Source organism: Podarcis melisellensis (genome assembly GCF_964234715.1).
Source record: "Podarcis melisellensis genome assembly, chromosome: 2".
In the NCBI taxonomy this organism is placed as follows: Eukaryota; Metazoa; Chordata; class Lepidosauria; order Squamata; family Lacertidae; genus Podarcis; species Podarcis melisellensis.
In genome coordinates, this window is record NC_138529.1 from 7,255,120 (window position 1) to 7,282,764 (window position 27,645).

Sequence of the window (27,645 nt, forward strand, 5' to 3'; positions counted from 1 at the left end):
TGGTGTTAATAATTGTATTATACATTGGTATTGTTATAATGAGGCCATCATTGGATTGTAATTGAAAACCAATAAAAATGATTTTTTTTAAAAAAAAAGTTGGATGGGCGGTTCATCATAATTTCCCCAACTACCATCAACAGGAAGCAATAAAATGGGCAATATTTGTTAAGAGGAAAGCTGTAATTAAAAGCATGGGAGTCCTAAAGCTTCTATTCACATCACTCTTTCAAAAAACCAAAAATGGGTATTTGCAAATTGAGAAAGACAACACAGAAAACACTGGACTGAAACAGACAATTTTGACCAACAAATGTTTATCTCTGGAGATATATCGAGAGAGAGAGTGAGAGAAAGAGAGAGTTCAGTATGTGTCCCTGCTCTTGCATTTGATCTTAGTATTGCTGGAGAGCCAATATTTCCCCAGGGAGTCACACAGTTTTAAAAGGAAGGCCAACCAGTGACCTCTGGGGGCCATTTTGGGAGGCCTTTACATGAAATTTAGCAAAGAGCATGAAGGCTTAGCCAACGTAGATCTGTTGGATAAAACTGATCCAGTTGACCTAGTGTACTTAGACTGCCGACTCCTGAATAAGCTGAGCAGTCATGAAACTGCTTAAGAAGCAGGACACAGAGTAGAGGAATAAATGGAATATCTAAATGATATTTATTAAGAATTTTTAAAATTACAAAAAAGAGAAGAAAAAGAAAAAAGAAAAAAGAAGAAAAAAGATACATAAAACCAATACAACAACACAACAACATCAAAAAAGAAAAATACAAATCCCATATTACATATCTTATCTTTCATTTGCTTGTTTCCTTGACCTCCTCACACCTCCCTTTTTGTATTCTAGCTTAATTAATTTTTTCAGCAAATTCTTTCCCTCTTTTTCAATTATTATTGAATAATTTATCTTGACAATCTAACCTATTAATTAACTCAGCAAATCCTTTCCATCTTTCACCATGTTCTTTTATTCAATTTGCCTTACTTTATTTAACCTTATCTTACCGTAAAATACCTTAAAACATAAAACTTAATGCTTATTTATACATAACTCCTTATATCATTTCTACTAAAGCCAGACAGTTTCATTCCAACATTTTCCCTAATATTCATTAATTTTACACTAATTCCCAAAATAAATTTTTTTCTTTATAGACTTTCTTCCAATTTTCATCCAACGTCCCTTCTTCCTGGTCTCGGGTTATGTCAGTCCTTACTGGAATATCTAGATGGGGAGATGTAGAAACTGGAGTTCTCCAAAGATCAGTGTTTGGACCTGTGGCTTTTATCTTATTCATAAATGATCTAGAATTAGGGGGAGCATGAAGTGGGCCTGTTTATAGCCCATCTTTTCCCCACTCTAAGGGGCTTGAAGTGGCACACATGGTTCTCACCTTCCTCATTTAATCCTCACAACCCTGTGAGGTTGGTTAGGTTGAGAGGCAGTGACTACCCAAGGTCACCCAATGAGCAGTATGCCAAGTGGGGATTTGAACCCAGGTCTCCTAGGTCCTAGTCTGAAACTCTAACCACTAATAATCATAATAAATATTATTTATATCCCGCCCTCCCCATCCGAAGCTGGGCTCAGGGTGGCTAACAACAATCAAATAATCCCACATTCTAAAAACATTTCATTATAAAAATTAATTAAAATCAAATTGATGGCAACCGTTAAGCAAAATTCTGTGCAGATTGCCAGAGGAGGGAGTCAGGCTGTGCTCTGACCAAAGGCCTGGTGGAACAGCTCTGTCTTGCAGGCCCTGCGGAAAGATGTCAGGTCCCGCAGGGCCCTAGTCTCTTGTGACAGAGCGTTCCACCAGATTAGAGCCACAGCCGAGAAAGCCCTGGCTCTAGTTGAGGCCAGCCTAACCTCTCTGTGGCCTGGGACCTTCAGGATGTTTTTATTTGCAGACCGTAGGTTCCTCTGTGGGACATACCAGGAGAGGCGGTCCCATAGGTATGAGGGTCCTAGGCCATATAGTGCTTTAAAGGTTAAAACCAGCCCCTTAAACCTGATCCTGTACTCCACTGGGAGCCAGTGCACCTGGTATAGTATAGAGTTGGGTGTCATTGGCATACTGATGGCAACCCAGCCCAAAACTCTGGACAAGCTGGGCGGGGGGGGGGTGCGCATAAAGATGTTAAAAGCAACGGGGAGAGTATCGCACCCTGAGGCACTCCACACACCAAGGAGTGGCACGATGACAATTCCCCCCCAAGCGCCACCCTCTGTCCCCGACCAGAGAGAAACGAGTGCAGCCATTGAAGGACTGTGCCCTGGATCCCCACGTCGGCAAGGCGGTGGTCCAGGAGTTCGTGATCGACCATGTCGAAGGCTGCTGACAGGTCTAGAAGAATCAGCAGCCCCGACCCGCTTCGATCCAGCTGCCTGCGGAGATCGTCTGTTAGGGCGACCAGAGCCGTCTCGGTCCCATGACCAGCGCGGAAGCCGGACTGGAATGGATTCAGAGCCGAAGTTTCATCCAGAAACCTGCCAAGCTGTTCAGCAACCGCTCTCTCAATCACCTTACCCAGGAATGGAAGATTCGAAACCGGGCGTTAATAGGATAGATCTAAGGGATCTAATGATGTTTTCTTTAAGAGTGGGCGCACCACTGCCTTCTTCAATTCCCCTGGGAATATCCCGGTGCCAAGGGATAAATTGATGATATCTCCCAGGGGGGCTCCGCACCTCGTCTGGAAACGCTCTAATCAGCCAAGAAGGGCACGGGTTGAGAGGACAGGTGGTGGGCTTTCCAGCTCGGAGGAGTCTGTCCACATTGGCTGGGGATATCCGGTCAAAGAGGTCCAATACTGGACCCGAGGACAGTCAAGGGGCTTCCAGTTCCTTTAGTGTATCCAAATTGGCAGGGAGGTCATGGTGGAGCAACAGGACCTTCTCCGCAAAAAAGCTCGCAAATGCCTCACAGCTGTGTGTCAAATTGTTATTTAAATTTGGCTGTCCTTCAAGGGATGTTAAAGACCTGATTATACTAGATAATTGTGCTGGGCGAGAGCTAGCGGATGCAATGGAGACCGAGAAGTAAGACTTCTTAGCGGCCTTCACTGCCATCTCATAGGTTTTTATAAAAACCCTATAAGATGTTTTTGAGGCTCCGTCACGGTCACCCCGCCATACTCGCTCTAGCTGTCTGAGGTCCCGCTTCATTTTCCGAAGCTCCCCGGTAAACCAGGGAGCCCGGTTTCTGTGGGGTCGCAGAGGGTGCTTAGGTGCGATCTCATCGATGGCTGCCAGGAGCTGGGTATTCCAGCCTCAACTAGCTCAGTCAATGAGTCGCCAGGGGGAGCAAGGTCCCACAAGGCTTGGCGGAATCTCTCAGGGTCCATCAGCCTCTGCGGGCGAGCCCAAATCGGCTCGCCACCTAAGCAGGATGGGGGTGGAAAGTCAATCCTGGCTTTCAGAGCATAGTGATCAGACCATGGCACCTTCATCGAAGGAGACATGATCACATCTATACCAACACCAAAGATCAAATCCAGCATGTGGCCTGCTTGATGTGTGGGGCCCGAAACAAACTGGGAGAGCCCTAGTGTTGCCATGGAAGACGCCAGGTCCAGAGCCTGTGAGGAGGGAGTGGCATCAGCATGGATTTTGAAGTCCCCCAATACCAATAGGTTAGGGAACTCCAAGGCCCAGGGAACTACACCACACGGCTTCTCATTCTCCAACACTGGAACTCATGGACATCCAATGAAGTTGAATGTTGGAAGGTACAGGAGATAGGGATGCCCATCCACTTGGGTGGTTTTAAAAGTGGATTGGACAGCCAAGATGTCTATGCTCTGCCTCTACAGCTGGAAGCAGAAATGCTTCCAAATACCGAAGGCTGGAAAGCACAGGAAGGGAGAGTGCGCTTGATTGCTGCTTGTGAGAAGTCATCTGCTGGTAACTGAATGGTGGCTGAGAAGAGACATTGGCCTGATCCAGAAGGTTATACCTTCCATATTCTCTGCTCTGTGCTCCCCAAACACATTTAAATGGGAAGCATCTTAAAAGATATTGCAATATAGCTTCTCTGGTTCCTTCTTCCTTCTGGTTTCCCCCCATCTATATTGCCTCCTTTCCCAGCTGCTATGAGGAGGAAAAATTCAATGTAGATCAGCAAAATGACTCCAGAGGCTTCTCCTACACTGCAAATGCTGGCTAATCAGTTTGAGGTCTCGCAGCTGCTTGTCAGTTAAAATTAAACAGTGGCGTAGCGTGGGGGGTGCAGGGGGGGCGGCCGCACTGGGCGCAACATCTGGGGGTTAGGGTTAGGGGGCGCAAATCCACGGGTTAGGGGGCGCAAATCCACGGGTTAGGGGGTGCAAATTACTTGTCTTGCCCCGGGTGCTGACAACTCACGCTACGCCACTGAAATTAAAATCTTGCAACACTGATTATGATATCTGTGCTTTTAGAGAATATTTATTAAAGTTTCCAATAGTAATACAATAAAAATCAAAAAGGAAAACAAAGAAAAAGTAACATACATACAAAAATAAGAAAAAAAGAAAAAATAACATACATACAAAAATAAAAATGATTAAAAACACATAAAATTTCCGTTACTTATTTTTCATTAACTTATTTCCCAGACCTCCTCCTACCTCCCTTTTTTGTATTCTGATTCAAATTGCTGGTTCAGCAAATCCTTATCCAATTCCTTTCTCAAACATCTTATCAAGAAAAACCTTAATTTTACCATATTTTTAAAACCACTTTTTTACTTTATCACTTTATCCAAACTTAACTCTCATCCAAACCTATATACCGGTACTTGTTCTTAAAACATTTCCCTAAGATCGAAAGAAAATTCCCTTCCACGAATTTCCAATTCTCCTAAAAGTAAGACAAAAAACAAAAACAAAAAACAAAAAAGCAACTTATATTATGTACACTTTAAATTCCCATTTTTCGTTCCACCCATCCCCCTTCCTGTTTTCAGTCCCCAACAAATCTCAAAATAAGACCATCAACCCGGTGATGTTATGTCCGAGGCTCTTAAATCTCTCTCATAGCTCCTCTGCCAGTCTTTTTGATAGTCTTTAATATTCAAGACCAAATCTCGGGGAGACTCCCGCCCTGCAGCATCCACGTTTCTTCCAGTCAGGCCTACATACTTGACGATAAGGCCTATAGGGTGTTCCACATCTTGTTTCATTCTCCAGCTGAATCAAATTTATAATCCAAGGGTCATATGATCTCCAGATAAGGAGGTCTCTCCATCTTTCATTTTCCAATTCAGGCCAGGCTTCCATCTTCAGAAATTTGTTTCTTCTTGCTACCATCATGTCAAGCCTCAAGTTGCAGCTCACCTTTTGCATCTGCAGGGTTGAGTCCCCCCCTTTCTTCTCTTCAAAGGCAACATTATTCTCCTTCTCAATTTTCTCTGTTTGTTCAGTTAAGTAGAATTCCTGTACCAAGTTCTTATCAAGTTAATTGCTAGTACTAGCTCTTGTGCCCAAAGTTGTAACGTTTGTAGTCAAAACACCTATTTGACCTTGCAACTTTCCCAAGAGAAAGAAAGTCCTGTTCAGTTCAGACTGGATTTCCTTACCAACTGCCATTCTTAAGCATATCAAGGTCAAAAAACAATTTCTCAGCTGGTTCTTAATGCAATGTCCCAAGACTCCCTCCAGGGGGATTTAAGTTTCTTTTTACTCCTTTCAGCACAAAACCAAAAGTTCCATACGTTAAATTGTAGCAGTCCTTCCTTCTTTTAAAATATAAACTTGTAACCAATATAAGCAGCAGAGACAAAGTCCTCTTTTTGTATCTTGACAACTAACTTGACAGCTGTCAAATTGTTCAATTGCTCATCACCCAGCTCTCACAGCCCACTCCCGGGTCCGGGGGTGGGGGGTGGCACATCAATTTTTAAATTTAGTTCTTCTCCTGCAGGTTCCCCTGGTTCCAAATAATTTTTCTTGTAATCTCAATCAGTAGAATTAAAATCTTTTGCAAAAGATAAAGCTCTCCACGACCTTAGTTGGAGGTGCTTTGCTTTAGAATATTTACAGAAAGGGGAGGTGGACTTCCTGTTTGGACCCTCCCCGATCAGTGCCGAATTTAAAGATATTTAAAGGATCCAATTTCCGTACTACTCACGGGTTGTTGTTTTAAAATCCCAATTGTTCCAGGAAAAAAGGCAGCGCTCTCCGGCAGCAGCTATGCGGCTTTGCTCCACGGACTTCCGGGGTGGCGCCTTCGGCAATGGCTGCCTCCCTCTGAACTGGAGGGACCAGCTCTGCGCGAAACGGGTCGTATCCGCTGCGGCGAAGCGGGGACCCTCTCAAAAATCACAGGCGGATGAAGCCTGTGACCATGGGACTCGGCGGGCACCTTTAGCGCCTCCCCCAACCCGCTAAGGAACCCACCAACGGGCTCCGAAGTGAAGAGGGGGAAGTGGCGCAGTGCTGAGAGTCATATCTGTGCTTTTAGAATCAGGTTGATCAGTGGACATTATCAGACAGGAACATTTATCTTCATACAAAATGAAGTTTCACTGTGTGACTTCACAGAACAAGCTGCTGTCAAAGGCACAAAGCAATAATCTTTCAGGTTATTTGGCAATCCTGGTATTAGTTGATTCTAATACTTTTTAAAATGGTCATACATTTTATTTTTGATATACAGTGGTACTTCGGGTTACATACGCTTCAGGTTACATACACTTCAGGTTACAGACTCCACTAACCTCGGGTTAAGAACTTTGCTTCAGGATGAGAACAGAAATCGCGCTCCGGCGGTGCAGCGGCAGCAGGAGGCCCCATTAGCTAAAGTGGTGCTTCAGGTTAGGAACAGTTTCAGCTTAAGAACGGACCTCCAGAACGAATTAATTACTTAACCGGAGGTACCACTGTATTGGGAGTCACATGGCTGAAACCTGCAGGGAAGATAACAGACAGAGTATAAGGGCCAAAGGCACTCCTGGGCATCAACAGCAGGGCAGCTAAATTCTCCATGGAGAATATGAATCGTGCAGAATGTTATAGTCAAAAACACATATGTGAGGAATCCCCAATTAGGTCTCCCAATACCGTTTTTATTTAGAAGTAGCATCAGGATCCACAGGCCTGTGTTGCTTTCAATCAAGGTCTCTATTGTGGAGTATCCATAATAAAAATGTATGGAAGGAAAGTGCTTAATGTCACGTAAATAAATGTTTCATAAAGGTGCTATGAGACTCACTCATTCAAAAAGAACCTTCCCTTCTCTGCAGGTTAACACTGGAGCAGAATACTCAACCCACACATTTTTTAATGTTGGGTAGCTCACAAACACCAATGGGACCCCCTCTTCACTCTAAGCTCTCAAGAAGCACCTTCGTTCTTCCCTGGATCATGGATCAAGCAACTCTGATTGACACAGGAGAGACTCTGTAGATTTGTAGGTCCAGATTACTGCCAGGGAAAGCATAACCCTCTGGCTGTGGGCTGGCCGCCCTTTTCTCTCCACTCTTCACTCTCTGTTCACTTCAGCTTCCCCACCTGGATTTTCCCTGTCTGCTTTCCTCTCCCTCAGGCTTTGCACATTCACTTGTGTCTGCACACACGCACACATTAAATTAAGCCAATACAGTGGTACCTCTGGATACGAACGGGATCCGTTCTGGAGCCCCGTTTGCATCTAGAATCAAATGTAACTAGTGATGGTACATCTGCGCATGCACGCGCCGCTTCTCCCCGCTTCTGTGCATGCGCGTGATGTCATTTTGAGCCTCTGCACATGCGCAAGCGGCGAAACCCGGAAGTAATGAGCTGCTACTTCCGGGGTGGCGCCATCGGAAAATGGCTGATTCCCCTTAACTCGGAGGGGACTGGCTCCGCGGAAACTGGGTCTTTACCGCTACGGCGCAGCGGGGACCCTCAAAAATCACAGGCGGGTGAAGCCTGTGACCGTGGGACTCGGCGGGCACCTTTTGCGCCCCCCCAATCGGCAAAGGAGTCCAGTTCTGGGCTCTGGAGCGGAGCGGGGAAGTGGCGCTGTGCTGTGAGTCATCTGCTTTTTCCGTGGAGTGAAGCCACGAAGCCGTTGCCGGAGAGCGCTGCCTTCTTCCTGAAAATTTGGCACTAAGATCAACGATCCGTGAGTAGGTCAATTTGGCAATTAAAGGAACTGTATAAAACGATTTGACACCGAATGCGGAGAGGTATAAACAGGAAGTCTGCCTCCCGTTCTTGTAAAGGAAGTAAAGCAATGAACTTGTAAGCTGAAACCTCAAAGGACATTTTTAAGGATTACAATCCGAACATCAAACAAGCGTTATCCCCCCTTTGATACAGGGGAGGAGGGGGGAAAGGATTTGAACAGTATTTCCCTGCAAAAAGAGAGAGCAAGAGCAGCCAAATCCACCGCTCAAATCCCTGAGATCGGCTTCTGTGAACAGTAAAAATGCCGTACTGGGAAACGTGTTGTTGCTGAAAGTACTTTTTTCTTGCAACAGTTAACTCTGCGTTTGAAGATACAATTAAGACACAATATTACTGACTGGTTTCTCCTGATTTCAAAGTATTAGGCAATAAATAAATTGAAATAGAAACTGTTGTCCTTTGGAGACCGGGGGATGAAAGGGGAAAGTAAGCTACTTTAAAATATTATGGACTGTTGTTGTTACTGTGTCCCCCTAGAGGAACTTTGAAATTGCTGCAAGTGCAGCTGGATTAAGGGAATTTTCCACTTCAAAACAAACTCTGACTCTGAGTGTGTGACTGTCAGGGAACTGCCATCGGAGAGAGAGGTGGGGGAAAGGCTCCAGGAGAATAGGAGAGACTCTACAGCAGAAGAAGGAACCAGCAGGGGGAGAGCAGGAGTTCCAGCGGAAGGGGAATCGGAGGGGAGGCTCTGGGATACTTCTAGTGAGAATAGTGCAGAGGTAACAAGACCCCCGTTAGCAACTCCCACCCTTCGCCGGAACCTGTCACGCAGAGAGTCACGAAGGCGCATGTCCGTCAAACAGCTTTTATGTTGGAGTAAATTCCGTAGACGCCCACTGTCAGATGCTACCAGCGACTGACGGAGTCATGCTTTGGGGGCTCCGTTAGTGCCTGGGTTTGGTTGACCAGCCAAACCCCAGAGGGATCAAGCTTTTATGCACAAGCAGCTCATTATCCCATCACAGTGACTGACCTTGGCTTTTATCTGGAGGGTTATGGCTGATGGGAAAGACAAGTTAGAGTCCCAACAAGCAACCAGATCTGGCAGAGTACTTCGTACAGACAGTGGGCTGCAAAGGAGAGCTTCGACATCTGGCCCTTCTGGCTTGTCAATAATAACCCCATTGGCACAATCTAAGCCTAAAGGTATGGCTGCTGCTGATGCCCTGGCCCAGGCTCTTAGTAAAATAAATGAATCTTTGGATAAAATAAGTAAACAATTAGCCGAGGCATCGAGTAAAATTGACCAAAACACTACAAGTATTAATCAAAATACCACAAGCATTAATAATTTGCGTCAGAAGGTAAACATTAATACTGAGACCATCCAGAAATTAGTACAGGAATCAACTTCAATACAAAAGACAGCTGATGAGGCAAAAGAAATTGCAACCTATACAGCCACTGTTGTAGAAGAGAAGTTACCACCGATACACAAACAATTATAAGACCACAGATCAATACTTTCTATGATTGAGTTGAGGGAGAAACAAGCTAATTTAAGGGTCAGGGTGGTTCCTGAATTGGAGAAAGATAATTTGATTGAATTTCCTACAAAGGAATTTGCAGACTTTTGGAATCCAGATTTGGAGAAGGACAGCTTCAAGATAGTGAGTGCTTTTAGACTCGGGAAAGGAGGGAGAAAGAATAGAGCAAGAGACTGTTTGATTACCCTCCGAACAAAAGAGGAGAGAGATAAAATCTTGAGTCTGCACTTCCAGAAAACTTTGGTGATACATCAGTCAAGAGTGGAGATATTTAAGGATATTCCGAAACATCTTTTGGACCTTAGGTCCAACTACAGGGACTTGACTGCACTGCTGAGAAGTAATGGAATCTTTTTCAGGTGGGAATTCCCTCAAGGCCTCTCTTTCAGCTACAAAGGCAAGAAGATAAAAATAAGATCAGAGGACAACAAAACCAAATTTTGGAGAGACCACGGAGAAGACTTGCAGAAGAAAACCGAAGGAGAGTTAAAAACACTTGTAAGTGAAACTTTGGATATACCAGATCTACCTCCTGAATTAAAAGAGCGTTTGAAGAAGGTGATACCACCAACAGAACAGGTACAGGCACTGGGCGCAGTTGGAGGAGAAGCATAGTATCTACATCATGGCTCTGCAACTATTAAGCTGGAATTGTAATGGTTTGAACTCCCCTCAGAAGAGGAGATCTGGGTTTCACTTATTAAAAAAGGAACAATTGGATCTGATTTGTTTACAAGAAACTCATATAACAAGGCTACACAGGAAATTATTGATTAACAAAAGACTTGGTCAGGAGTTTATTTCATCGGACAAGGTAAAAAAAAGAGGAGTTGTGATTTATGCAAAAGAGAGATTGCAACCGAAATTTATATTCAAAGATGACCAAGGAAGATTTGTGGCAGTTGAAATTCAAATACAGGGAGACTTCTTTAAAAAGTTGCATGAGATCCTGATGGACTATTTGGATTACAATGTAATTTTGCTTGGAGACATGAATGGAGTGGTATCTACACATATGGACAAGGCACAAAGACAGGTAGTCACCAAGGATGGTAGACTACCGAAAACCTTTTTTGAGATGACAGACAACTTGGATTTAGTTGATATTTGGAGAATAAAGAACCCCTTGGCTAAGGAGGGAACCTTCTTTTCTGAAGCCAAAATGACATGGACTAGAATTGACCAAATATGGGTAACTAGAGGACTGGCTCCAAAGACAAGAAAAGTGGAAATTTGCCCAAAAACCTGCTCCGACCATAACGCTGTCAAGATGGAGTTGAAACTAATACCAACTGGTTCCTTCAGATGGAGGATGAATGACACCTTATTTAGAGATGAAGAAGTTTTAAAGAAGGGCCAAAAAACCTTGAGAGACTATTTTGAGATAAATATGAACACTGATGTGGAAAAAAGAGTAATCTGGGATGCCAGCAAGGCGGTTATGAGAGGGTTCTTGATACAACAGAATGCATTAAAAAAGAGAATCCAGAATGATAAGAAGGACAAAATTTTGGAGAAAATAAAGGAAGGTGAAAAAAAATTGAGAGCAAAACCCAAGTCGCAGGAGATTTTGAGAGAAATAAAGTTATACCAAGTGCAACTTATGAAAATGATGAACCAAGAGATTGAGTGGAAAATTAAACAAATGAGACAAAAGACATTTGAGTCAGCTAACAAATGTGGGAAACTGTTGGCTTGGCAAATGAAAAAAAGACAAAAACTAAATACAATCACAAATTTAGAAGTGGAAGGAAGGAATATACAGAACCCAGCTGAGATCAGAAACTGTTTCCAGAGGTATTTTAAACAACTATATACACAAGGGCCACAGAGAGAAATCGACATAGACTGATTCTTGAAGGAAAATGGATTACAAAAAATCTCTCAAGAAAATAAATTAATGTTGAGTTATAAAATAACTGAACAGGAGATAGAAGGTGCCATCCAGAATATGCAACTGGGCAAATCTCCAGGACCGGATGGACTGACTTCTAGATACTACAGATCCTTAAGGGAATGGTTAGTACAACCTTTGAAAGAAGTCTGTAATGAAATAATGGAGGGGAAGATGGCACCAGAGTCGTGGAAAGAAGCATATATTACACTTGTACCGAAAACAGAGACTGAAAAGACGCAGCTCAAGAACTACCGTCCCATATCTCTGCTTAATGTGGATTACAAAATTTTTGCAGATATTTTAGCTAAAAGACTAAAAAGAGTGTTAGTGGAAGAGATACAAAAAGACCAAGCAGGTTTTCTCCCAGGAAGACATCTTTCTGATAATGTGAGAAATATAATTAATACCATAGAGAAATTGCAAGAGAATATAAATACTAAGGCAGCTTTGATATTTGTGGATGCGGAGAAAGCCTTTGACAACATTTCTTGGACTTTTATGAAAAAGAACTTACAGGGTATGGGGGTAGGCCAAGGTTTTGAAAATGGTATAAGTGCAATATAGTCAGAACAAAAGGCAAAATTAATTGTAAACAATGTGGTGACGGAAGAATTTAAAATAGAAAAAGGGACACGACAAGGTTGCCCAATTTCCCCATTGCTTTTTATATCGGTCCTGGAGGTTTTGCTGAACATGATCAGAAGGGACCAGTTGGTTAAAGGTATACAGGTCGGAGCCAGACAGTACAAATTGAGAGCATTTGCAGATGACTTAGTATTGACGTTACAGGAGCCAGAATCTAGTACTAAAAGGGTTTTAGAACTGATTCATGAATTTGGTCAGGTCACTGGGTTTAAATTGAATAAGTCAAAAACCAAGGTTTTAGAGAAAAATTTAACACAAATTGAGAGAGAGAGGTTTCAGAACATGACAGGTTTAACAGTGGTTAAGAAAGTTAAATACTTGGGGATCAATATGACAGCAAAAAATGGGAACTTATTTAAAGATAACTATGAAAAATGCTGGGGTGAAGTGAAAAAAGATTTAGAAATATGGTCAAATTTGAAACTTTCATTGCTGGGCCGTATCGCTGCTATAAAAATGAATGTATTGTCTAGAATGTTGTTTTTGTTTAAGGCATTGCAAATTGTGGACAAGATGGACTGTTTCAAGAAATGGCAGAGAGATATTTCAAGATTTGTCTGGCAGGGCAAGAAGCCTAGAATAAAATTTAAAATATTAACGGACGCAAAGGAAAGAGGTGGATTCGCTTTGCCAGACTTTAAACTTTATTATGAATCAGCAGCTTTCTGCTGGTTGAAAGAATGGCTACTTCTTGAAAACACAGACATTTTGGATTTGGAAGGTTTTAATAACGTATTTGGATGGCATGTGTCAGGGAACTGTCATCGGAGCCGAGTGGAGAGGTAAGGCTCCCCAATGATGCCGGAGAGGGAACTAGCAAGGAGAGAGAGAGAGCTTCCACTGGGGAAGGAAAGCAAGGTGACACCAGGAAGAAAGGAGAGGCTGAGAGTACCTTGGAAGGAAGGCTCCGAGACTCTTCCAGTGAGATCAGTGGGGAGAGCGCAGGACCACCGCTTGGCACGCCCACTCTGCGCAGAAGGCTTCCGCGCAGAGAAGCGAGGCGGAGACTTGCTGTCAAGGAATTCTTATGTTGGAAGAAGTTCAGGAAACGCCCACTGACGGATTCTGCCAGTGACTGAGACAGTCGCGCTGTTAGGGCTGTCAAACCGGGGAAAGGTTCAGCTATACAACCAGCTTGGAGCAGTTTGGAATTTACACACAAGCAACCCCAATTCCCATTACAGCATGCATATCTGTGGTATGATAAGGTCAAAGCGCATAAAGCATTTAAAAACCATATTGTTAGGAAAGCATTGTTTAATGTTTGGATAAGATACAAGGATTTATTGGAAAATAAAACCCCAAGGTGGCTGTCACCGATGGAAGCGAAAGCTCAGAAAAAGCTCACTATGGAGGCTAAATGGCCGAAATATTGGGAAATTTTGGAACAAGATGGAGATAGACTAAAACTGCAGAGTTTTGAGAAACTAAGGAACAAAGTGCGAGACTGGCTTCATTATTATCAGATAATGGAGGCATATAATTTGGACAAGAAAATTGGCTTCCAGGTGGAAAAATCAAAATTAGAAACAGAACTGTTAGAACCCAAAACTAAGAATTTGTCAAGGATGTATAACTTGCTGTTGAAATGGAATACTCAGGATGAAACGGTGAAATCTGTTATGATTAAATGGGTACAAGATGTTGGATACAATATTATGTTTGCTGACTGGGAACAGTTATGGACCACAGGTATGAAGTTTACGGCATGTAATGCCTTAAGAGAGAATATTATGAAAATGATATACAGGTGGTACATGACCCCAGTTAAGCTAGCAAAAATCTACCACTTGCCCGATAATAAATGTTGGAAATGTAAAGAAACTGAAGGTACATTCTTTCACCTTTGGTGGACGTGCCCAAGGATTAAGGCTTTCTGGGAGACAATATATAATGAATTGAAAAAGGTATTTAAATATACCTTCTTGAAGAAACCAGAGGCCTTTCTCCTGGGCATTGTTGACCAATCGGTGTTAAAGAAGGATAGAACTTTCTTTATGTATGCTACAACAGCAGCAAGAATACTTATTGCAAAATATTGGAAGACACAAGATTTACCCACTCTGGAAGAATGGCAGATGAAGGTGATGGATTACATGGAATTGGCGGAAATGACTGGCAGGATCCGAGATCAGGGAGAAGAGTCAGTGGAAGAAGACTGGAAGAAATTTAAAGACTATCTACAGAGACATTGTAAAATTAATGAATCTTAGAATGATGTTTGAATGAAATTAAGTGGTTTCTAGCTATAATGGTATAAAAGAATATGAAAAAAATGGGTTTTTTTATAAGTAAAAATTCAAGGTTATCATAATTTAAGATTAAAGATCTGGGTAGAAAAAAGAGGGAAGAAAAAAGAGGGAAAGAAACTGCTGAACTAATAAATTGAATTGGAATACAAAAAAGGGAGGTACGAGGAGGTCCGAGAAACAAGTAAATGAAAAATAATGTGATGAAAAGATTGATTGTTTTTAATAATTTTTATTTTGTACTTTTTCTTTTTTCTTTTTCTATTTTGTAATGTAAAAATCTTAATAAAAATTTTATTTAAAAAAGAGGAAGTAATGAGCTCCGTTAATTCCGGGTTGCCATGGAGCGCAACTCGAACGTGCTCAACACGAAGCGCATTCAACCCGAGGTATGACTGTACAAGATTAGGCAACACAGCCATTGAGCCATAGGTTCATCATCGCTGCCCTGAAAGGGTGTGCTGGAGGACAAGCACAAACCTTGGTCCTTGCACAGATGTCAGAAGATGCCTTTAAACATAGCCATGAAAAATCAAAGACTGAACAATTATTTTTATGAGTTTCTTACCTCGTCTGTAGAACTTTCAACTGCTGGCAGTTGATGGGGTGTTGTTCCTGAACTTGGTGTCCTTTGTGTTACACAACCAATGCTTGGACTTTTTAAGCTTCAGTCCGGAAGTGTTGGAGGCCTTTTCCCATTGGCTGGGGGAGAAAGAGAGAGGGCAAGAAAGAAAGCAGAAAGTGGAGCTATATTTCCTGATGCGCACAATTGATTTGCTTAAATTGGAAAAACATCTCTTGATCTTGTACTTCTCATTATATTCTCCAGTTCATCATATGACAAACTATGTCACATGTGTTTAAAAATCAGGTCAATAAAGAATCACTAAAGAATGGGGGGAATACGTGGATTATTTAAAAAATATTTGCAAACATTTAACTACATTAGCAGGAAGAAAACAACACAAGAAGTTAAATAATAACTTATTTGGAAACTAGACAGTAACAATTATAAGGAACTAGAGGGGAAATGCAGTGATAAAAGTGAAACCAGAAGGTGAAACAGAAGGGGAGGAGGGAAGTCAAATTATGTTTTTATTTCTGAAGATGTACTGCATTTCAGTTCTTTTGTAAAACTGACAACTCGAAAAATAAAATTAAGAAACAAAACAAATTGGGGATTGGACCTTGAGCAAGTGCAACATGTGATGCAGTGATGGCAAAATAAGGCGTGTGACCTGTTGGATGCTGGGCTTGCACAATATCTGAGCTTAGTGTTGCTTATGTCAAATATTTATAGGATCATACTGTTCCTCTTCATTTGGCTGTTCAGTGAATAAGCAGCTAGCTAGAGCTATTGTTTATACTTGTTTTGGCTTACCTCTGCTCCAAGCAGCTCATTGCTTCATGCAAAATTCCTCCCTCCCCTCAATAACACTGCGAGGGAGGCTAAATAGAGCAGCAAGCTTCATGTTGGAGCAGGCGTTGGGATTTGGTTTCTCCAAGGCTTGCTAGGTCCCTGTGTGTCCCCACTCTTGCAAGCTTATTGCCTGCAGGTTTCAGCCATGTGGCTCTACCTGGCTGCCCTGCTGGGGCTTTACTTCCTTCGCCGATGGTACCAGGAGAGACAGACGGTGGAGAACCTGACGGAGAAATATGTCTTCATCACGGGGTGTGACTCTGGCTTTGGAAACCTACTTGCCAGGCAGCTGGATGCCCGGGGTCTGCGGGTGCTGGCAGCCTGTCTCACGCAGAAAGGGGCAGAGCAGCTGGGCAAGGTCACCTCAGAGCGCTTGAAAACCACCATTCTGGATGTCACCAGTAAGGAGAGTGTGGCGGCCGCGACGGAGTGGGTGAAAGAACAAGTGGGGAACAAAGGTAGCTTTTTGTTCTGTTGTTTCCATGCTTTGGATCAGGCCAGGGATTATCTGTATCATCATCTGCTTATCTTTATTCCACTTTCCCACAAAATGTGGCCAAAGTGACTCCCAATATATCAAATGAACAAGTACTATTCAAAAAAACCTATTAGAAACAATTAATCCAGGCTTCTGGTTTCCAGCCGTGAGATATGGTTGCCTCCCAAGAGATCGAACCCTCAGACTTGTCAGTAATTCAGGGTTAATATGAAGGTAATTAGCCCTGCTGCCCCCCCCCGGGTAGGGGAGGCTGTGCCACCCTCAGATCGTCCATTATCTGCCCTCCGCAACAAGATGTGGGGGCAGGGGGGCAGGGTGATGACCACAGCAAAAACTGGGAACCTTCCAGAAACAGTCTCATGAGCTGGGGGGTCCCTGTGTTCTCAAAATTATGAAAATTTGGACTAAGAAACAGGCATGTTCTGGAAAGGAGATAAAAAAGATCTCCTAAACGAACCAATATTTGGATGTCAAGGTTTTGTAAAGGACTCTATTGTTGTGTTTTCATTAATGTGAGGTGAGCGGTTATTTTTCCTTCTATATATCTACATCTACACTTCTATGCCAAACCTCACCAAGAAAGAACAAACATTAAATGGAATGCAGGCAGATTTCCAATTGTAATTAGTTATCTGGCAGGGAAAGCTCCAGGGCCTGATGGATTTACAGCAAGATATTACAAAGAAATGAAACACATTCTGTCGTTGCCCTTGAAAGAAGTTATGGACAACATTCTTAAGGAAAGAGACATTCCGGATACATGGAAGGAAGCATTTATTACATTTATTCTGAAACAAGACTCTGATTTAACACAAGTAAAAAAAAACTATAGGCCTATTTCATTACTTAATACAGATTATAAAATTTTCGCAAGTATTTTGGCTAAAAGGATAAAAAAAATACTGCAAGATATTATACATAAGGATCAAGCGGGTTTCCTACCTGGCAGACAGATTAGAGACAATGTAAGGAATATAATTAACATTTTGGAATATCTGACTGCCAGAAATGAGAAACAAGCTATGCTAATATTTGTGGATGCAGAAAAGGCCTTTGACAACATATCTTGGGACTTCATGCTAAAAAGCTTAGAATATATGGAGGTGGGGAAGGAATTTCTCAATGGAATAAAAGCAATCTATACTGAGCAAAAAGCGAAATTAATTGTAAACAATATGATTACGGAGGAAATAGGGATATCCAAAGGTACGCGACAGGGATGTCCACTCTCACCATTGTTATTCATCATGGTACTGGAGGTTTTTCTAAAATCACTAAGAGAAAATGAGACAATAAAAGGGGTTACAGTAGGCCGAAATGAATATAAGGTGAAAGCCTATGGGGATGACCTAGTCATAACGGTGGAAGAGCCTTTGGAAAGCATGAAAAATATACTTATGGAGGTAGAAAGATTTGGCCAAGTGGCAGGATTTATATTGAATAAGAAAAAGACTAAAATAATTGTCAAGAACATGGATCAAGATAAGATAGAGAACATACAGCAACAAGCTGGCATAGAGGTGGTGAAAAAGGTGAAATATTTAGGTATTTGGATAACCCCCAAGAATATAGATCTATACCAGAATAATTGCATACCAGTGTGGAATGGGATAAAGAAAGATCTGGAGGTGTGGGGACGAATGAAATTGTCATTTTGGGGAAGGATTGCAACGATAAAGATGAGCGTGCTACCAAACCTATTGTTTCTGTATCAAACGATTCCAATAATCAAGGGGACTGGGGTCTTTAAAGAATGGCAAAGAGCTATTTCAAGGTATATCTGGCAGGGAAAGAAGCCAAGAATTTAATTTAAGTTACTAACTGATGCAAAAGAAAGAGGAGGCTTCGCCTTGCCAGACTTGAAACTGTACTACGAAGCCTCATGTCTCTGTTGGTTAAAGGAATGGATAAAATTAGAAAATACAGAATTGTTAGGGTTAGGATTAGGGTTATGAAGAAGTGAAAGTGTTTGTGTATGATTGGTTGCATTATTTTCAGATACACGAAATGTTCAAAAAAGATTTTAAAGAATATGGATATGCAGAGAAGGATTCTAAATTTCAAATAGAAAGAATAAATAATGAACATAAAATCCTATCCAAAATGTATAAGATATTGTTGGAATGGCATACGAAAGATGAAGAAGTTAAATCAGTTATGATAAAATGGGCCAGAGATATTGGACATAATATACAATTTAACGATTGGATAAAACTATGGAATGAAAGTATTAAATTTACTGTGTGTACTGCATTAAAGGAAAATGTTATGAAAATGATATATAGATGGTACATTACACCAGTAAAACTTGCAAAAATGTACAAAACATGTAAGAAGTGTTGGAAATGTAAAGAAATAGATGGTACATTTTTTCATATGTGGTAGGAATGCAAGAAAGTGAAAAGCTTCTGGGAGTTGATATACAATGAATTGAAAAAAATGTTGAAATATACATTTGTTAAGAAACCAGAGGCTTTTCTCTTAGGAATTGTTGGCAATGAAATAAATAGAAAGGACCACAAAATTTTCCAATATGCAGTAACAGCGGCAAGAATATTACTGGCTCAGAAATGGAAACAAGAACAATTACCAACGTTGGAGGAATGGAGAATGAAGCTGATGGACTATGCAGAACTTGATAAACTGACTGGGAAGATTAGATATCAACGAGATCAAAAATTCATCAAGGACTGGGGAAAATTAACAGATTACTGGGAATGTATAAGTGATAACGAAATAACGTTAGTGGCATTTAGAGAAGCTCTGTGATAAAATAGGAAATATTGTAAAAAAGTAAAATATAAGAGGGGGGTAGGAATAAAGGCAATATCAAAATTTGGAAATGTGTATTTAAAGAAATTTAATTTCGAATGATTGGCAGAGAAGCCGAAGGAAGTCATAAAATCGAAAAGTTTAAGAGAAATTGTAATGTGGTACGATTGTATGGAAAAATTAATAAAATATAATTATTTTTTAAAAAGTAATTAGTTATCTGGCTGTGCAGGCCTCGTTTGAAGTTCTAATTTGACTTAGCAAAAGATAAAGGAGTTGAGAAAATGGCGTCCATTAGCTGTGGTGCAGAAGGAAAAACCTCCTTCTGAGGGATTGGGGGGGGGGAAATTTTGGACTACAATATGGGAAATATTTCATGAAAAACAGTGCATTTGTTTGCACGGATTATTATTATAAAACAGACTCCATTCTCTGACAGCATGCAGGGAAATCAGGTGGCTGCTGTGCAAATTGATGCCCAGGGCTCCATACTATCCTCCACTTCAGTGCTGTGCTCATTTGACAGAGGGCAAGGACGGAAGTTGCAAGAGTGTCTGTGCATGGATCCCAAGCACTAAGTGAGCAAAAGATGTGTGGGATAGAAGCTAAGATGGGTGCCTTGACTTAACAGCGTCATCCTTGGCAGTGCATATAGTATTAATGGGAAATGTATCATTGTGTGTATCTGCGTGCACACACACACACAGACACACACAGAGAGAGAGCGCGCTCACAAGAATGCAGATATACCCACATTTCCAAAGAATTGTGTATATCCAATTATTAGGGCAGGTGAGAACCTGGAACAATAAGAATAATTTTTTCTTCTCACATAGGGCTCTGGGGTTTGGTGAACAATGCAGGCACTGGTGCCCCATCAGCTCCCACTGAGTGGCTGACCAAAGATGGCGTTGCAAAGATGATCGGTGTCAACTTTCTTGGGATGATTGACATGACGCTACACACGCTGCCCCTGGTGAGAAGAGCCAGAGGGAGGGTGGTCAACATGTCCAGTATGATGGGACGACGGGCATGCTTTGGAGTACCCTATGCCGCATCCAAGTACGGCGTGGAAGCCCTCTCTGACATCCTGAGGTAAAAATGATAGTTCTGTACCTTCCTCTTTCTCCTTGCTTTAGTGGGATATCTGCTTCTCCAGCTAAGTTTCAAGCAGAGGACAGCAATGACTAAAGAGCAGGTGCTGGGACATGTGGACTGCACCAGAGACTTACCAAGTAATCAGCAGGGGTTTGCACACCTAGGTCAGCTCTTTTTCTTGAGGAAACAATTTAATGTATCAGCAAGAGTTGTAAGCACCAACCTCCTGGTGGCTGCCTCTGAATATGCCTGATGCCGGGTCATAGACAATGCCCTGGTGCCTCAAGACAGAAGAAGACATGAGGCTGCATTTCACCACATCTCCCTCCCTCCCTCCCTCCCTCCCTCCCTCCCTCCCTCCCTCCCTCCCTCTCTTTCTCCCTTCTCCTCCTCCTCCTCCTCCTCCTCCTCCTCCTCCTCCTCCTCCCTCTTCCTCTTCCTTTTCCTCTGCTTGTTCTTCTTCTACTTTAAGGAAAGAAGTTCTATTCCATGGAAGCCAAATCATGATCTTCCTTATTAGTCTGGTTCAGTAAGAAGACGTGTTTCTTGATTTTTCCTCCTCAATTCAGGCGAGAGATGCATCCTTTCGGGGTCCAAGTCAGCATTATTGAACCTGGTTGTTTCAAAACACCCATTCAGTCAAACACGGTAGAGAGCTACAAGCATGCATGGAGCCAAGCCCCTTCTGACATCAAGGAAGCCTATGGGCAGCGCTACTTTGAGCGCAGTGAGTAGAAATGGGCGGGGGGAAGAATTCAGTTTGGTTTGCATTGTGCGAAAGCCTGCAATTAAAGCATGTGCTAATAAGTCACACTGTTGCAGTGGAAAACACCCACACACCCAGAGAGAGAGAGAGAGAGAGAGAGAGAGAGAGAGACCCTGAGACCCACCAGCCTAAATTGCTGGTTTCCAAATCCCACCCCTCTCCACCCATCAGTAAGATGTTGTTATGATTCCCAAGTTTTTCGACTACATCACCCTTCCAATAGACACACTGACACATGTTTGTGTGTGTGTGAATGAAACTCCCCCCCTTTAAAAACATAAAAGTCTGTTATGTACACTGTACTGGCCAATATCCCAGATATTTTTAACCATTTGCCTTTTCAGTGACTGAGGTAGATGGAGATGGGGGGGGCATGAAGTCTATTTACAATGCTGATTATATTTAGGAGTGGGGGCTGAACCTAGCTAATGTGACACGTTCAGGTCTGTATCTGGAGAGATATGAAATCACACCCATTCCTATCCTGTCATTTGATCTTTGATTCGATTTGGCATACAGTGGTGCCCCGCAAGACGAATGCCTTGCAAAACGAAAAACGCGCAAGACGAAAGGGTTTTTCGGGTTTTGTGTTGCTTCGCTAGACGATTTTCCTTATGGGCTTGCTTCGCAAGACGGAATGTCTTGTGAGTTCTTGCGAGTTTGTTTCCTTTTTCTTAAAGCCGCTAAGCTGTTAATAGCTGCTAAGCCGCTAATAGCCACTAAGCTGCTAAGCCGCTAATAGCCGTGCTTCGCAAGACAAAAAAACCGCAAGACGAAGAGACTAGTGGAACGGATTAATTTCGTCTTGCGAGGCCCCGCGGTATGCCACACTCCCATGGGCGGCTTGCCCTGCCCTTGGAGTGCTACCCCAGGCACCCGAGCAGGTTGCCCTGCCAGAGCCCGAGACCAGTGTCGGATTTACGTATAAGCTAAACACGCTATGGCTTAGGGTCCCACTCTCTTGGGCCCCCCCAAAAAAATTAAAGGAAAAAAACCCCTAGATGTACATTTCCAAAATATAAGTCAAAAAAACAAATAAAATAAAATATTTATTTTCTTATGTGCAAATGGCTTTAGATACCTGTTAGGTCCATAAATTACCATATAGCATATATTCAACACAAAAAACAGTGACAGTTGGTTGTTGACAAAGGACAACTAGACATATAAAGGGCCCCAATATCTTCAGTAGCCTAGGGCCTCATCAAGCCTAAATCCGGCCCTGCCCGAGACAGAGACAGAGCCTGGGTTGCCTGCCCCTGAACCCGGCGTATGGCAACCCTCACCTAGATACAACTCTCAAGCCCCACCTACATCCTGAAATACAGATTGACAATGTCTAATCCTCTGTTGAAAAAGGTTCCGTCTTAAAACAACAGAAAATGCTCCCAATACTCCTCCTTAAATTTAGACCTCCTAGGCAGAGAAATCCAGAAGCTAACCTATCCCTTCCGAACCTAAAATATTTAGGCAATCTCCTGCGGAGGTATAGGGCAGCATAGAAATCAAATCAATAAATGCAGAAATAAATACATACATGTTTTTGCATCACTAAGTTTTCTTTTCTTTCCTACATCCCACACACAGGTCTCAAATTATTAAAATTGTTTTTGCATCACTAAGTTTTCTTTTCTTTCCTACATCCCACACACAGGTCTCAAATTATTAAAATTCTTCTCCTTCAACGGCAGCAGCAACTTTCAACTGGTCACGGACTCTATAGAACATGCCCTGACCTCCTGCTCCCCTCACATCCGCTACTGTCCAGGATGGGATGCCAAACTCTTCTACGTTCCTATCTTTTACTTGCCAGACTCCATTCTTGACTTCCTGTGGAGATGCATTTGGCCCAAACCAGCACAAGCCGTGTAGAATATGCTGAAGAAACATGTCAGTTCTCCAAATGAACCAGGGAAGTCTTTGCACTATTAACGATGTTCCGTTGTTTCTCTTTTCTGAAGTTCTAAACCAGTGGTTCTGATACTTTTCTTCCCACGGACCACTTGAGAATTGCTGAAGGTCTTGCTGGACCACTCAATCATTTTGCTACCCATTGCAGCAACTGCAATGTGCCATGATAGGGGGCTCAGTTGTTTTTTATTGTAGCTTATAGCTTCTTTTATATCTTTATCTATACAATGTATTTTGTTGCATTACAATTGGAATTCTAGAGTAGAAGTCTATTAAAATGTTTATCTGTTGCAATGTAATGTCCTACTCAATGAGGATTTCTCTCACGCCACACAGATGCACCACTGAAAAACTGGGTTGATGTGGCATTTGGCCTATAGTTCCAGGAAACAAATTAATACCTTTGGTTGATCCCCAAAGTACACTGAGGTCAAGGCAGGATCATGATATTACCTCAGGGTTAATCTCAGGGTTAATCTCAGTGTCTCAATAACTTTCTCATGAATGAGTTTGGCTGCAAGGCAGTGGAGGTTGAGAACCAGAGTTTTCCTTCTCCAGGACTGGCTACCTTCCCTTTTGGAAATGCTTGGGGCCCTGTCTCAGTTCTGGCAGCAACAACCTGGGTCGCCCAGAGTCACTGGGGAAATAATATGTCTTTTTTTAGCTCCATGAGTAAGGACAAGGGGGTGGATTCTGAGCACCATGTGGGTGGGGTGGGCCCAGGGATTCTGAAGGAAGTGCTCCCAGATCTAGACTGGTGGCAAGATTCCCTGGGGCAGGAGATGTCCAGGGAAGAGATTCCCCATGTGCCAGAGAGAAAGCAGCTGGAGAAATTGTCTAGGGGTGTGAGACTGGAGGCCCTGACCCACAACCTAGAAGGAAGGGGAGCAGAATACTGGACCCAACATGGACTGAAAACTGTGTTTGATGTACTCAAGGATAAGAATTCTGGGAAAACCTAGGCAGGCTACCTCAAAGCAGGAGGAGAGAGGTGAAAGCTAAGAGAATACGGAAGGTGTGGGATGGTTGGTTGGTTGGTCATTCATCATAACCTCCAATCCCCTACACTCATCCTTCTGAATTTTTGCAAGTTACATTCCTATGAACACCTTTATGATGTATGAGGAGACCACAGTTAAGAAAAATGGGGTGCCGCAAGATTAGCATCTGTCGTCTTCACAGAAAAGATCTGGGGCATTCTAGGTACATGGGATGTGGTGGAGGCTGGTCCACTACGTCTTCTGGAAGCCTGACCTACCAAGTCTTTCCCCATCCACCATACAAATGATTGGACATCTTTGTTCTATCCCTACATATATCAGAATAGAGGGAAAGGGTCGAACAAATTCAAGCCACTTTTCTTTGCAAGATCCTTGGTGTCCCTAAATGCATAAGTTATCTAACCTTAGGTGCCAAAACCGGTCAACATCAACCAACTTGGTAGGTTTGATAATAGCGCCCATGGAGTGGAAGGGGGAAGTCTGAAGATTCAGAGAAATCTCTACATGTGAATATGGATTTGGTATTGTTATAATGTTTGGTATTGTTATAATGTTGTAAAATTCAAATAAAAATTATAGAAGAAGAAGAAGAAGGAGAAGAAGAAGAAGAAGAAGGAGAAGAAGAAGAAGAAGAAGAAGAAGGAGAAGGAGAAGGAGAAGGAGGAGAAGAAGAAGAAGAAGAAGAAGAAGAAGAAGAAGAAGAGGAGGAGACAATTATTGTTCCAGGTTCCCAACATTTGGATGTATGCTAGATTTTGGAAGTGTGGATGTAGTATTATTCTTGTGGTCTATATTTTGGTTGATATGTATTCTAGGATTTGTTAAAGTTTCAAAACAACGAAGCACGGGATGGAGCAAGGGAGAAATTTCTGGAACAACATTGGGATATCAGCTCCGCCCAAGGCATGAAGAATAACAGCAACAACTGGGTGGGTGGGGAGACATAACATCTTACAAGGACCGGAAGAAACACCACAGGCAGAAGAATTGCCACACACAGGAAGAACAAGGATGTAGTTTGAGTTCCTCACTTGTAGTTTCATAAATCATTTAACCTGTCAACACGAATAGAAGTTATTAATATTGCAGTTCTTGTATAAGGGATTATTATTATGACTGGAATCTAATGGAAATTAATAAGATTTTGGAAGGCAGAAATAAAGAAAATAATAGAATCATCAAATTTAGCACAAAGGGGGTCACTTTATCTAAATTATATAATTCAGACTTGGAACCATTGGTATTAATAATTGTATTATAAACTGGTATTGTTATAATGAGGCAATTATTGGATTGTAATTGAAAAAGCCACTTCTGTGCTGGCAAAGGAGGTGGGGTTGCGGGCTTCACACCCCTCCCCCACATGCGCAGGGGCTGGCTCCAGCCCCTACGGAACAAGGGAATCCCCGTTCACCTCACTCACCTCACTTAACCCGGCTTCATCCCGGCCGTGTGGAACGGAGCAGTCGCCGACAACGGTCGAAGAGTCGCTGCATTAGGAGCCTATTTTATGGATCAGACCTGAAATCACTGGGGGGGGGGGGTTAAGTTGCAAGTTTTCGTTCATAATTGCCCGCCTGCCAGCACCCGGATTCTGGAGGTTCGCGTGACCTCGTTGCGCCGGACGCCGCTCACCGAGGCTGATTTCAATGCAACCGCCTCCTCCGCGAGTCGGGAGCTAGAGTCAGAATTTCACGGGTATTTTCCAGCAGTTTCCCTGCAGTCTGGGAGCTCCAACTCCTCTCCATGGAGTGGTATCTTATAAGGGGGCATTGTTTTGGTTGCATGAGCTGTGATGGGAGCGGGGGAAAGAGCAGCCCCCTGAGGTTTGGGGGTTTTAGCCAGCACAATCATTTTTGAAGGTTGCCGCGGTAGCTCGAGCAGCATTGCATTGTGGTAGCCCACATGGTTGGAGGTTTCCTTCCCTTGAACTGCGGCCATCTTAGGTGAGGCAGCAGCTGCCTGCCGATTAACTTTTCATAAAATTTGCTAACTGTGTGCGGGGGAAAGATTAATAATTTTATTGGTAGCTCAGAGGACGCAGGAGTCAGCAGTACCAAAGGCTTTTAGTCGCGTATTTTATTAAACTGCAGTCCGAATTGAAGCGGTCGCTTGTGTGTGTTGCCTGTTGTTGGTCGCCGCTACACAGCGTCGCTAGGCTACCCGAGCCCATGTGGTACAGGCAGGCTTTGTTTTCGGTGGCCACCTAGGGAGAGGCAATCGGCGAGCATAATTAGCGATTCATTCGCGGTTGAAATTTATCTGGTTATTTGAATTTATTTGCGTTACGGCGTGCCTTGGGGGGGAATTTTCCCCGTTTAAAATCCCTATAGCCATGCTGTTGCCAAGACAACGTCTGCCGGCGCCGCCATTTTAAGTGAGCCCACGTGATCCGCCATTTTAGGTGAGGCACGGCCTGGCCAGCATCGCATCTCAGCGGCAATTTTAAGCTGCCGTTTCATTATAGGCTCTCGTACTAAGAGGGCGGTCATTACCTTCATATAAAGCCACTGCCTTCAAAATAAAGCCACTGCCTGTGCAGGCAGAGCTTTCTCTGTGCTGGTGGGCTGCTACCCTGTAGCCCCATCGGAAGGATTATTTTGTGGCTTGCTTGGGTCCAATTCGGGTTCCTCAGGCGGCAGAGCTCCTCCTGGGGGAGCCAACAATACCAATTCTCATCAGGACATAGGTATGCCTAGTCTCTTTCAGGATTCATCACAGCAGGGGGAAGTCTATTGTTGCAATCTGTGGGAGCCAACTTAAAGCATTTGATTTAACTGACGGGAGTACATTCAAAATCGGAAAAGTGCTCCGTGCTGTTTATTGTGCTGCTCAAAAGTTAATTGGTACAGTTTGATAAATAAGTAGTAAACACTGCAGCCGATAAGCGTTGCACCGCTGCCTACGCAGTTAGCTTACAGCAGTATTGCTGTGCTTTTAAAGTGGTCAGCTTGGGCAATACTGAGCTAAGCCTAAGGGTTTAGTGACAAGTGTTTTCCTTAAGCAAATTTTATAACCAATAATAGTTGATATATATTTAGACAGATACATAGATGATAGATAGATATAGATATAGATGATAGATAGTTAAAAAGATAATTAGGTAAATAGAAAGATACATAGATAGATAAACAAACAAATAAATAAAATAAATAAACAAATAGGTAAAGACTTATAGAAGAGAATAATTAACGACAAAGGTTAATAATAATAGTGTATAAATAAATAAGTAATAAATAAAATTTAAAAATAACAATTATATATAAAAATAAAAATAAAATAAAAATAGATATTAATAAACAAATACATAAATAAATAAATAAATAACCTACGTGCTGCTGGTGGTATGCTCCTTTCGCCATGCCTCCTAAGAATAATCAGCAGGCATCTTCCCGCAAGGGGAGCAAAGGCGCCACTCAAACGGATGCACTGGTGCCAGTCATGCCGTGCAACCCACAAGCATTTGCTCAGTTCGTCGCGGCATTTGAGACCTTTTATAGGCAATGTCGGCCAAGAGCCATACCTCTCCCAGCTCCACTGCCGGCCTTACAGGATTACATTCCTGACACCATACCCAGTAATCAGGAGTGCCCGAGTACCTCTGCTGCCAGGCCGGGCATAGCCCCACCGGGACTATGTCAGGCATAGCCCCACCGGGACCCCACCGCAGGCCGGGCATAGCCCCATCGGGACCCCACTGCAGTGTCACCACATAGAACCCGCTTGC

At 42.7% G+C, this 27,645-nt stretch overlaps 2 protein-coding genes across 3 annotated transcripts in view; one reads left to right on the plus strand and one right to left on the minus strand.

Annotated features, from left to right (window-relative positions):
* Positions 1-27,645, minus strand: part of PRIM1 (DNA primase subunit 1) — a 136,858-nt gene that overhangs the window by 56,371 nt on the left and 52,842 nt on the right. The gene's annotated exons all lie outside the window — the stretch shown is intronic.
* LOC309362907 (17-beta-hydroxysteroid dehydrogenase type 6-like) lies at positions 15,788-23,211 on the plus strand. The gene is made up of 4 exons (XM_081898935.1): positions 15,788-16,329; positions 19,979-20,237; positions 20,810-20,967; positions 22,661-23,211. The coding sequence occupies exons 1-4, from the start codon at positions 16,017-16,019 to the stop codon at positions 22,876-22,878; spliced, it is 948 nt and encodes a 315-aa protein (XP_081755061.1). The 5' UTR covers positions 15,788-16,016; the 3' UTR covers positions 22,879-23,211.